Source organism: Manis pentadactyla, chromosome 14, assembly GCF_030020395.1.
Source record: "Manis pentadactyla isolate mManPen7 chromosome 14, mManPen7.hap1, whole genome shotgun sequence".
Classification (NCBI taxonomy): domain Eukaryota; kingdom Metazoa; phylum Chordata; class Mammalia; order Pholidota; family Manidae; genus Manis; species Manis pentadactyla.
The window spans coordinates 83315487-83328766 of NC_080032.1; the positions used below are offsets into that span (position 1 = coordinate 83315487).

Sequence of the window (13280 nt, forward strand, 5' to 3'; positions counted from 1 at the left end):
TTTAAAAACATTTCTTGATTTAAAATAATAGGTTCAAACACAACACCTTTGTGTAAAAAGGTGTATTTTCCAAAGCAAAAAAAAAAAAAAACACAACAAAACTGATGAGAATAGTGGCATTATTTTCTGTTTTTGAAAATCTCCTTAATGCCTGGCTTAATGGAAGATAGGTGGACTCTCCTACTTTGGTGCTAACCTGTTTTTGTATGTTTGAATTGAAGTATGTGAAGAAAAACTGGTCTCACACGGCAGCAGCCTCATACCACGGTCACTCATCTGAACTGCTGTCCGGAGGTCCATTCCCTCTGGTCAATGCCATGAGCACACATAAGACATCTCCCCATTAGCCAAATGACTTTATTTACCTTTACAAATCTGGAAAGTTTAGGACCAGTGGACATTTGAACTCATGTCAATGACTTCTCTGAGAAACTCATCAAAACACAAGGCAGAGATGCTTATTTTCTCAGCCTCTCCTTTGCTTTTATTTTCTTTACAAAAGAGTTCGTCCACCCGTCAGTCATCAAGATGGACACGTAGGAGAAATGTGCTGTCAGCCTCGGATGTCCAATTCTCTTTCTCATTCAGCTGAAAGGAATCAATTAACCTGGCACTCCTCCTCACCAAGGAAAGGGTAGGTATTCGCAATCCTGAATTTTTTTATCACTCAGCAGACTGAGATCAACACCTCTCTGTCACAATTCACGGACGAGAGAAAGAAATCACTCTAAAGAGGAAAGGCCATGGATCATAAAACAAAAGCCCAACCGGAAGTCTGACAAGACTAAGCAACCAGCGTGAGTAACACTGTCAGGAGGCCAGGAGGAGGGAGAGACCCACGCTGGCGGAGACCTGCAGCTCCTCCGCCTCTGGTCTCTGCTCGTGCCACGTGGTCCTGATTCTCTGCACTTCCAGGCATGTAACTTTCTCTTAAAGGAAAGAACCATACTGCTCCCCACCCCAGAGCCCTCACATGGTCCATTTTCTCTACCAGAAAGCTTTTCCTTTTCATTTTTTACCTTACGGATATCTATAAACTCATCAGACATCAGATTATAAGGTCACTCTTGGGCCACTGTCCCCGCTCCCTGTAAGCCCCTTCTCACATCAGGTCAGGTCCCTATAACATTCTCACTGGTAATTGCTTTTTGCACACTTGCCAAAATTGTGTTAGATATTGGGGAGGAAGCCGTAATTCCTTGCTGAGGGGTAGCCTTCCCTTCTAGGCTCTAAGCTCCATGAGGATAAGGCCCACATCCTGCGAGTTCAACAATCTCTAATGTTTGGTGGTACCTAGGTGCTCAATAAATATGTGCTGAATAATTATATCAGTAAATCCTTAAGGTAGGTTGCAGTTCGAGTTGCCCTGGCCACGCATGCAATACTATACGTGGCTAATTTTACCCAAAACATGGCATTTGGGGCAAGAGAGACACTGACTCTGGGACTCCTACTCTTGGTCTAAACTTCTTAACTTCTATTTTATTATTCCAATCTTCTGTTCATTCCTATATCAGGTGAAATCATATCCTCAAATACATAAAAGGAAAATATTTTAAGTGTTATCAAATTAATTAATTGAGCTTTTCAATAGGCTATAAACCTAGGGCGAGCAATGATTTACAGTGGGTCGGAGTCATACACAATGTTCATTTTATTTCCTTTACTGCTAGTGTAATGCAAGCTATATAATCTATGGCATGAGAGGGCTGGTTAAAAGTGATGGTGGACTTATAAATGTTTATAATCTTATCAGTGAAGCTGGAGTAGAGCCAGTTCTGAATGCTAATGGAGAACCAGGAGAGAATGGTAAGCTAGAGACCACCTTGACTGAATCTGAGATTTTCTTTGCTCTTTGCTCTTTTCTTTTTTTTTTTTCTGCAGTTGACATACAGTGGGCATCAATTTCCTGGTTTCGTTTAAGTATCTAATTTCTATGACAACTCGCCTGCTGGTTCCCTCTGTACTCTTCTTTCTTCCTGCCCCTTCCACACCCAACCTGACTATGGCCTATTGCCACTGTCCAATCATGGGACCATAGCGTCATACAGTGAAGAGCAGGCTCTAGTCTTGGTCTTGACATTAGTTATTTGTGTGACCTCGGGCAGTACCAGTGGGAATGTTATAGGGACCTACCCTGATGTGAGAAGGGGCATACAGGGAGCAGGGACAGTGGCCCAAGAGTGACCTTTAATCTGATGCCTGATCAATTAATAGACATCAACAAGGTAAAAATGAATTCTATGCACCTTACATTTTTATCTGTAAAATGAGAAAGGTAAAAAGTTCTTTAAGGTTTTTTTCCCCCCCTTACACTACTCTTCATCTTCCCCTCAGGGAAATTACCTATTCATGGTATGGTCTCATTATTTGAAGTCCTAACAGCCCTAATCTCTCTCACTGTCATCTGTCCATATGCTCTTTCATTCAAATGTTCCACTAACATTCAAGACTTAAAGGTTGTACACTGCTGGGGGCAGACCACATCGATACCACACTTGGAAAGAAATGTAGTAACGTATCTCAATGAAATATGCTGCTATGGGAATTCTACTTCTAGGAAGCTGTCTTTAGAAATGATTCAAAATACTGTTTAAAAAAGCCATAAGGAAGGAAATGTTAAGTGCCACACATACACAGACATGCAAAGGAACCCAAATGACCAACATCTGGGGTATTATTATGTAAATTACAAGGCAGTACTTTGATAAACTGGCAAATAGTTATTAAAATGGTATTTATAAAGGCCATTTAGCACCATGAAAATACATACAATATTTTTTTTTTTTTTTTTTTTTTAGATAATTATTTTTTATTGAAGGGTAGTTGACACACAGTATTACATTACATTAGTTTCAGGTGTACAACACAGTGATTCAACATTTATATACATGATAATTCTAAGTACCAGCTATCACCATACCAAGTTGTTACAATATTTTGACTATATTCCTTATGCTATACATTACATCCCGGTTGCTTATTTATTTTACAATTGGAAGTGTGTACTTTTTCTTGGTTGTTGTTGTTAGGGCATCTCTCATATTTATTGATCAAATGGTTGTTAACAACAATAAAATTCTGTATAGGGGAGTCAATGCTCAATGCACAATCATTAATCCACCCCAAGCCTAATTTTCGTCAGTCTCCAATCTTCTGAAGCATAACGAACAAGTTCTTACATGGAGAACAAATTCTTACATAGTGAATAAGTTACATGGTGAACAGTACAAGGGCAGTCATCACAGAAACTTTTGGTTTTGCTCATGCATTATGAACTATAAACAGTCAGTTCAAATATGAATACACATTTGATTTTTATACTTGATTTATATGTGGATACCACATTTCTCTCTTTATTATTTTTAATAAGATGCTGAAGTGGTAGGTAGATACAACATAAAGGTAGAAAACATAGTTTAGTGTTGTAAGAGAGCAAATGTAGATGATCAGGTGTGTGCCTGTAGACTATGTGTTAATCCAAGCTAGACAAGGGCAATAAAACATCCACATATGCAGAAGATTTCTCTCAGAACAGGGGGGGTGAGGTTCTAAGCCTCACCTCTGTTGATCCCCAATTTCTCACCTGATGACCCCCCTGCGACTGTGCCTGTCTTAGGTTGTTCCTCCCTTGAGGAATCTTACCCGTCTCTGGCTAACCAGTCATCTTCCGGGGCCATACAGGGAAATGTTAAGTTGGTAAGTGAGAGAGAAGCCTTATTGTTTGAAATGGTTAGCTTTTTATTTCTTTGCATGTTTATGCCCTGTGGCTTCTATGCCCAGCATTTGTCTTGAGGTATCTTTACCACTTGGAGGAGTTATGATACTCGGTAAATTTGATATGAGGCACGAATTCTATTTAAGAATTCGTTGTAATTAGGAAGAAAGAAGAAAAGCTATAGAAGTAGCAGGCGGGAGAAAACATGGGAAGATTGATTATTTCTTTGACATATCTTCTTGTAGAGTAACTTCAGCATGTATAGATTTTAAGCTACTACTTAAATTGCGCACACACATTAACATAATAGGAGTATAGTTACATAACCAAAGCATACCTGTAATTACCAGCCATCTCCAGTGAAACCAAGAAAACCAGTTAGGCACCCTAGGCATTTGTGAAAACTTATCAATGATATGATGGTTATTATCTAACTGAATTTGAGTAGTTTGAGAAAAATCAGACAAATTAAAACAACCCATTCCTGGGGACTGTTCACATGCCATATGTTCTTTTAACAGTAAATAGTCTGTAGTTGTAAGACTTTGGAGCGCTACAATTTGCACTTCTCCAAATTCTTGGTTGAGTTCCAACAGTATAGATCCAGTCAAATTTGTTGTTTTACTGTATGCACAGGCCAGCTTAGATATCTCCTTCCTCATTCCCATGGCAAGTCCAGGAGCTGGTGGGATGAGTGCATCTACAGCTGTAGCAGTGCGTGGATCTTTGTTGGGGTTTTTTGATGATCATCTTCTGGCATGAGTCTTCCCGAGAGTGCTGATGTTGGAAGTTCTCTTTCATATCGTTTCTTAGTTCATTTTCGGGGTAGCCAAATTAGGCTTTGATCCTCTGTATAAACACAAACAGACCCTTTGCCTACACTTTTATATGTCCTTTATATCATTGTGTAGAACTCATTAGAGGTCACCACATAGGAACTGCATTTTTTTTTTTTTAATCATTAATCTACACTTACATGACGAATACTTTGTTTACTAGGCTCTCCCCTATACCAGGTCCCCCCTATATACTCCTTTACAGTCACTGTCCATCAGCGTAGCAACCTGTTGTAGAATCACTACTTGTCTTCTCTGTGTTGTACAGCCCTCCCCTTTCTCCCACCCCGCTATGGATGCTAATCTTAATACCCCCCTACTTCTCCCCCCCTTATCCCTCCCTACCCACCCATCCTCCCCAGTCCCTTTCCCTTTGGTACCTGTTAGTCCATTCTTGAGTTCTGTGATTCTGCTGCTGTTTTGTTCCTTCAGTTTTTCCTTTGTTCTTATATTCCACAGATGAGTGAAATCATTTGGTATTTCTCTTTCTCCGCTCGGCTTGTTTCACTGAGCATAATACCTGAGCTCCATCCATGTTGCTGCAAATGGTAGGATTTTCCCTTTTCTTATGGCTGAGTAGTATTCCATTGTGTATATGTACCACATCTTCTTTATCCATTCATCTATCGATGGACATTTAGGTTGCTTCCAATTCTTGGCTATTGTAAATAGTGCTGCGATAAACATAGGGGTGCACTGATCTTTCTCATACTTGATTGCTGCATTCTTAGGGTAAATTCCTAGGAGTGCAATTCCTGAGTCAAATGGTAAGTTTGTTTTGAGCATTTTGATGTACCTCCATACTGCTTTCCACAATGGTTGAACTAACTTACATTCCCACCAGCAGTGTAGGAGGGTTCCCCTTTCTCCACAGCCTCGCCAACATTTGTTGTTGTTTGTCTTTTGGATGGCAGCCATCCTTACTGGTGTGAGGTGATACCTCATTGTAGTTTTAATTTGCATTTCTCTGATAATTAGCGATGTGGAGCATCTTTTCATGTGTCTGTTGGCCATCTGTATTTCTTTTTTGGAGAACCGTCTGTTCAGTTCCTTTGCCCATTTTTTAATTGGGTTATTTGTTTTTTGTTTGTTGAGGCATGTGAGCTCTTTATATATTCTGGACGTCAAGCCTTTATCGGATGTGTCATTTTCAAAGATATTCTCCCATACTGTAGGGTTTCTTTTTGTTCTATTGATGGTGTCTTTTGCTGTACAGAAGCTTTTCAGCTTAATATAGTCCCACTTGTTCATTTTTGCTGTTGTTTTCCTTGCCCGGGGAGATATGTTAAAGAAGAGGTCACTCATGTTTATGTCTAAGAGGTTTGTGCCTATGTTTTCTTCCAAGAGTTTAATGGTTTCATGACTTATATTCAGGTCTTTGATCCATTTTGAGTTTACTTTTGTATATGGGGTTAGACGATGGTCCAGTTTCATTCTCCTACATGTAGCTGTCCAGTTTTGCCAGCACCACCTGTTGAAGAGACTGTCATTTCGCCATTGTATGTCCATGGCTCCTTTATCAAATATTAATTGACCATATATGTCTGAGTTAATGTCTGGATTCTCTAGTCTGTTCCATTGGTCTGTGGCTCTGTTCTTGTGCCAGTACCAAATTGTCTTGATTACTATGGCTTTATAATAGAGCTTGAAGTTGGGGAGTGAGATCCCCCCTACTTTATTCTTCTTTCTCAGGATTGCTTTGGCTATTCGGGGTCTTTGGTGGTTCCATATGAATTTTTGAATTATTTGATCCAGTTCATTGAAGAATGTTGCTGGTAGTTTCATAGGGATTGCATCAAATCTGTATATTGCTTTGGGCAGGATGGCCATTTTGACGATATTAATTCTTCCTAGCCATGAGCATGGGATGCGTTTCCATCTGTTAGTGTCCCCTTTAATTTCTTTTAAGAGTGACTTGTAGTTTTCAGAATATAAGTCTTTCACTTCTTTGGTTAGGTTTATTCCTAGGTATTTTATTTTTTTTGATGCAATTGTGAATGGAGTTGTTTTCCTGATTTCTCTTTCTCTTGGTTCATTGTTGGTATATAGGAAAGCCACAGATTTCTGTGTGTTGATTTTGTATCCTGCAACTTTGCTGTATTCCGATATCAGTTCTAGTAGTTCTGGGGTGGAGTCTTTAGGGTTTTTTATGTACAGTATCATGTCATCTGCAAATAGTGACAGTTTAACTTCTTCTTTGCCAATCTGGATTCCTTGTATTTTTTTGTTTTGTCTGATTGCCGTGGCTAGGACCTCTAGTACAATGTTAAATAACAGTGGGGAGAGTGGGCATCCCTGTCTAGTTCCCGATCTCAGCGGAAATGCTTTCAGCTTCTCGCTATTCAATATAATGTTGGCTGTGGGTTTTTCATAGATGGCCTTTATTATGTTGAGGTACTTGCCCTCTATTCCCATTTTGCTGAGAGTTTTTATCATGAATGGATGTTGAACTTTGTCAAATGCTTTTTCAGCATCTATGGAGATGATCATGTGGTTTTTGTCTTTCTTTTTGTTGATGTGGTGGATGATATTGATGGACTTTCGAATGTTGTGCCATCCTTGCATCCCTGGGATGAATCCCACTTGGTCATGGTGTACGATGGTTTTGATGTATTTTTGAATTCGGTTTGCTAAAATTTTGTTGAGTATTTTTGCGTCTACGTTCATCAGGGATATTGGTCTGTAGTTTTCTTTTTTGGTGGTGTCTTTGCCTGGTTTTGGTATTAGGGTGATGTTAGCTTCATAGAATGAGTTTGGGAGTATCCCCTCCTCTTCTATTTCTTGGAAAACTTTAAGGAGAATGGGTATTATGCCTTCCCTGTATGTCTGATAAAATTCCGAGGTAAATCCATCTGGCCCGGGGGTTTTGTTCTTTGGTAGTTTTTTGATTACCGCTTCAATTTCGTTGCTGGTAATTGGTCTGTTTAGATTTTCTGTTTCTTTTTGGGTCAGTCTTGGAAGGTTGTATTTTTCTAGGAAGTTGTCCATTTCTCCTAGGTTTCCCAGCTTGTTAGCATATAGGTTTTCATAGTAGTCTCTAATAATTCTTTGTATTTCTGCGGGATCTGTTGTGATTTTTCCTTTCTCATTTCTGATACTGTTGATTTGTGTTGACTCTCTTTTCCTCTTAATAAGTCTGGCTAGAGGCTTATCTATTTTGTTTATTTTCTCGAAGAACCAGCTCTTGGTTTCATTGATTTTTGCTATTGTTTTATTCTTCTCAATTTTATTTATTTCTTCTCTGATCTTTATTATGTCCCTCCTTCTGCTGACCTTAGGCCTCATTTGTTCTTCTTTTTCCAATTTTGATAGTTGTGACATTAGACCGTTCATTTGGGATTGCTCTTCCTTTTTTAAATATGCTTGGAGTGCTATATACTTTCCTCTTAAGACTGCTTTTGCTGCGTCCCACAGAAGTTGGGGCTTAGTGTTGTTGTTGTCATTTGTTTCCATATATTGCTGGATCTCCATTTTGATTTGGTCATTGATCCATTGATTATTTAGGAGCGTGTTGTTTAGCCTCCATGTGTTTGTGAGCCTTTTTGCTTTCTTTGAACAGTTTATTTCTAGTTTAATGCCTTTGTGGTCTGAAAAGTTGGTTGGTAGGATTTCAATCTTTTGGAATTTACTGAGGCTCTTTTTGTGTCCTAGTATGTGGTCTATTCTGGAGAATGTTCCATGTGCACTTGAGAAGAACATGTATCCTGTTGCTTTTGGATGTAGAGTTCTGTAGATGTCTATTAGGTCCATCTGTTCTAGTGTGTTGTTCAGTGCCTCTGTGTCCTTACTTATTTTCTGTCTGGTGGATCTGTCCTTTGGAGTGAGTGGTGTGTTGAAGTCTCCTAGAATGAATGCATTGCATTCTATTTCCTCCTTTAGTTCTGTTAATATTTGTTTCAGGTATGTTGGTGCTCCTGTATTGGGTGCATATATATTTATAATGGTTATATCCTCTTGATGGACTGAGCCCTTTATCATTATGTAATGTCCTTCTTTGTCTTTTGTTACTCTCTTTATTTTGAAGTCTGTTTTGTCTGATACCAGAATTGCAACACCTGCTTTCTTCTCTCTGTTGTTTGCTTGAAATATCTTTTTCCATCCCTTGACTTTAAGTCTGTGCGCGTCTTTGGGTTTGAGGTGAGTCTCTTGTAAGCAGCATATGGATGGATCTTGCTTTTTTATCCATTCTATTACTCTGTGTCTTTTGATTGGTGCATTCAGTCCATTTACATTTAGGGTGATTATTGAAAGGTATGAATTTATTGCCATTGCAGGCTTTAAGTTTGTGGTTACCAAAGGTTTAGGGTTAGCTTCTTTACTGTCTTACTGTCTAACTTAACTCGCTTGTTGAGCTATTATAAACACAATCTGATGATTCTTTATTTCTCTCCCTTCTTATTCCTCCTCCTCCCTTCTTCATATGTTGGGTGTTTTGTTGTGTGCTCTTTTTAGGAGTGCTCCCATCTAGAGCAGTCCCTGTAGGATGCCCTGTAGAGGTGGTTTGTGGGAGGCAAATTCCCTCAACTTTTGCTTGTCTGGGAATTGTTTAATCCCTCCTTCATATTTAAATGATATTCGTGCTGGATACAGTAGTCTTGGTTCGAGGCCCTTCTGTTTCATTGCATTAAGTATATCATGCCATTCTCTTCTGGCCTGTAGGGTTTCTGTTGAGAAGTCTGATGATAGCCTGATGGGTTTTCCTTTGTAGGTAACCTTTTTTTTTCTCTCTGGCTGCTTGTAATACTTTGTCCTTGTCTTTGATCTTTGCCATTTTAATTATTATGTGTCTTGGTGTTGCCCTCCTTGGATCCCTTGTCATGGGAGTTCTGTGTACCTCTGTGGTCTGAGAGGCCATTTCTTCCCCTAGTTTGGGGAAATTTTCAGCAATTATTTCTTCAAAGACATTTTCTATCCCCTTTTCTCTCTCTACTTCTTCTGGAATGCCTATGATTCTTATATTATTTCTTTTATATTGATCACTCAGCTCTCTTAAAATTCTTTCATTCCTGGAGATCCTTTTATCTCTCTCTGCATCAGCTTCTCTACGTTCCTGTTCTCTGTTTTCTAGTCCATTAATGGTCTCTTGCATCTCGTCCATTCTGTTTTGAAGTCCTTCCAGAGCTTGTTTTATTTCTGAATTCTCCTTCCTTAGTTCTTGCATATTTCTCTGCAAGTCCATCAGCATGGTTATGACTTTTGTTTTGAATTCTTTTTCAGGTAGACTGGCTAAATCTATCTCCCCAGGTTCCTTCTCAGGGGAAGATGTAGCAGATGCTGAAGCTCTCTGGGTTAGTCTTGTCTGGATCATATTTTTTTGCCTTTTCATGTTGACAGGTGCTATTGACTGTCAGCTGGGAGGGCCAAAATTTTCACTTACTACTGGCCTTTCTTTACTGGGGCAACTGCGACCCCTAGTGGCTTGTGTTGGGTAATTGCGTGTAGAGTGGGTCTTTGTGTCTTGCCTGGCCGGGAGGGAGAAATTTCCCTTTCTGTGGGCGGAATTTGTCTCAGGCTGCTTCTCTGCTTTCGCAGCGCCCGGTGGGGTGATGGATGGGGGGGCTGCTTGACTGTTTGCCTCCGTGAGGGGTCTCAGAGCTGTTGCCCAGGGGGTTAGTGCACCCGGTTTTCCCTGTAATTTCCAGCTGCTGTACTGTGACCTGGGTTTTTTCCGTCAAGCTGTTAAGTCCCTGTCCCTTTAAGACTTTCAAAAAGCCCCCGCTTTTCTTTGTCACAGGGGCATCAGCTTCAGCACCCGCTCTGAGGTCTTGCTCCCTGTTCCCCCAGTATCCAGGGCCCCCTGGGCATGTACTGTGTCTGCGCTCTGGCCCGGATGGCTGGGGCTGGGTGTTCGGCAGTCCTGGGCTCCGTCTCCCTCCCGCTCTGCCTATTGTTCTCCCGCCGGGAGCTGGGGGGAGGGGCGCTCGGGTCCCGCCGGGCCGGGGCTTGTATCTCACCCCTTTCACCAGTCGCTGGGTTCTCGCTGGTGTAGCTGCAGTCTGGCCACTGTCCTGCGTCTTCTGGTCTCTCTTTTAGGGCTAGTTGTGTTTGTTGTATTTTCAAAAGTGTATATGTTTTTGGGAGGAGATTCCCACTGTCCTACTCACGCCGCCATGTTGGCTCCGCCCTCTACATACAATATTATGTATAATTTAATGGCAAGTGAAAAGAACAGGATACAAACTATAGATGAATGTCAGTTTGAAAACAAAGTAAGTGCATTAAAATGACCTGCAGGATATTAGAAAAATGACAGCATTTGTTGTTCCGTGTATTATATTATGGATGAAGGGTGTATTTTATTTTCTATGATTTTTCCACACTTTCCATGTATATAAATACTACTTGTGTAATTGGAAAAAATATTGAAGCTGATCTCATTTTTTCCCTTCCTAATATCCTGGCTTCCCCGTGGCTCTCAGTGGCCCTGTGTCTTCTCAGCCTGTTAGACCCTCTGCCCTGGAGTTATCATTTTCTATTTTTCTTTTCCTTTCAGCTTTCGCATGGAGACAGTCTCTAAACACAAAGGGATTCTTTTCCCACAAGAGAGTCTACCCATTCCCACACTTGCTTCCTGAAACAAGGCTCTTAACTACCCATACTAGGGTGCATTCAAAAGCCCCTCAAGACTACCCCACATATTTCCACAGGATTTTCTTCCTCACAGGTTTTAAAAACCTTTCCTCAGATGCTTCACTTTGCTTCCCACCATCTATCATTTTCAAATTTAGGCTCTATTGTGGGCCTTAATATAATCCACCATGAAATGTCTTTCAACTTATTAACCTATTTGTCAAATTTCCCCTTCTCAGATCCTCTGCTGTGTCTAAATAGCATTACTTGCTACCTGCAGGTTCCAGCAGGGTAAGGAACACAATATTAGCTCCAGACAAATCCTAGAAAGGATTATTACCCTCATGGTTTTACTGGCAGTAAGGATGGGACACTGTGACAACAGCCTGAAGCACGCTTACAGTAAGAGCTAGGCACACCAAATGAACCCCATTTCCATTTTTTGGATAGAATCACAAATTAGATCAGGGGGAGGATTTCAGCAGGTATCTGACAAAGTGCCTTGACACCCTTGTAGACAAGACTGACTGAGAGAGATGAGCTAGATGATAATATAATTTGATAAATTAATCAAATGTTGAAAACTTGTACCTGCAGAGACTTGGTTAAAATAGAAGTCAACTTGGAGAGAAGATTATACATACATAATGAACTTTTAGCTACTACTAATCTTTCCAGCATTGTCTATCAAAAATATAAATAAGTAACTAGAAACTATTCTTATTCAATTTGCCAAGTGAAGTTATCTGAAAAGAAGAGTTAATATAATTAATGGCAGAAAAAAAGGAGTATAAAGTCCTAGAACACCTGACATTTCAAACCGATATAAAGAAGCTGAAATTAAATGCAGATAGAGATGAATCCTTTCATTCAGGTTATAAAAAGTTGCCTGCAGAATGAGACCTAGATTATAAGCATCCACATTTTTTAGGGGTTTCAGTTGACTACATCTCCATTCTGAGCCAGAGCACCATGTGGGTGCTAACAAACCAGTATCATTCATTTTAGGGTGTCATTTTAGGGTGACAAATGGACATGGCTTCCTGCAGCTACCCTCAGACTTCTTAGTTTTGCACTCGAAAAAATGACCAAGGACCCCACACAATGTCCCGATTTTGCTGTTGGTGAAACCTCTCAAGTTTCCTGAATGTGAATTACACACCTATGTAACTGAGGTGCAGTAGCAAATCGTTCATTATATTTCAGCCAACTGAATGCTACAGGGTGCCTTTCAGAGGTGTCGAGTTTGATTCTAAAGACAACCTGGCAATCACGTGGTCGCAGAATCTCTCCTGAGGACACTACGCTCTGCCAACGAAACTACATTGTGAATTTAGAGAAGACAATTTACATTTTTACCCCACTGCAGGGGACATACATCCAGGACACCGCAAGGAGGTAACAGGACATTTAGACACAAATGAAGAGAAGGAGGGGAATAAAAATATCCCTCTGTTTTATGCCATAAGGGATGTTTTCTCTTCAGAGCTTGTTCTACAAGCCTCTGTGATCTTCTAAGAAGAATGGAGATGCAGGATCTATACGATTATTGGTAACTGGTCCCATACTGAGTTCTGACATCTTAGTCTATTAACAATTCCCCAGAGAAGTATGATTAAGTAAACAGTAATAAAACCAGCAAATGTTGCATATTGTTCTTGACAGATTTTTGTCCCAAAGTGCAGAGAATATATAAATGGTCTAGAATGGTATATTTACCCAAAGGCCACCTATACTACACAGAGAATGACAGAGAAAACCAGGCTTGTGATTTCTGTAAGAAGAAAACTGACAGATTATTGCCTGATAGGAGTTTACAAATTAAACCATCAGTACAAGAATCTGTATTATATTAATTTACACATTCAACAAAGTTTTAAAAAATATGTGAAATTAAATAGAAACAATTACCTGCTCCGCCAATAATGAAGCTAAGCTTGAATATGCATCTGCAAATTCTGGCCCATATTTAATGGAATCCTTCAGTAAGGTGATTGCCTCTTCTTTTTTCTCCTGAGACCTGTAGAATATAATAAAAAGGGAAGAAAAAAATATCTTTTAATAACATTTCTAAAAAAAATCCTCTGATTAGACTTTAACATCTCATGTCTTTTAGTAAAGATTGGCTGATTCACTCTGGATTTTACTGCAAATGA

The 13280-nt window shown here is 39.9% G+C and overlaps 1 protein-coding gene across 5 annotated transcripts in view; it reads right to left on the reverse strand.

The window, feature by feature from the left end:
- Positions 1 to 13280, reverse strand: part of TMTC1 (transmembrane O-mannosyltransferase targeting cadherins 1) — a 224026-nt gene that overhangs the window by 21636 nt on the left and 189110 nt on the right. For all 5 annotated transcript variants that reach the window (XM_036889221.2, XM_036889219.2, XM_036889217.2 and 2 more), the window contains one exon: positions 13036 to 13144. In XM_036889221.2, coding sequence (XP_036745116.2) covers positions 13036 to 13144 — 109 coding nt within the window. The remainder of the gene's footprint in view (positions 1 to 13035; positions 13145 to 13280) is intronic.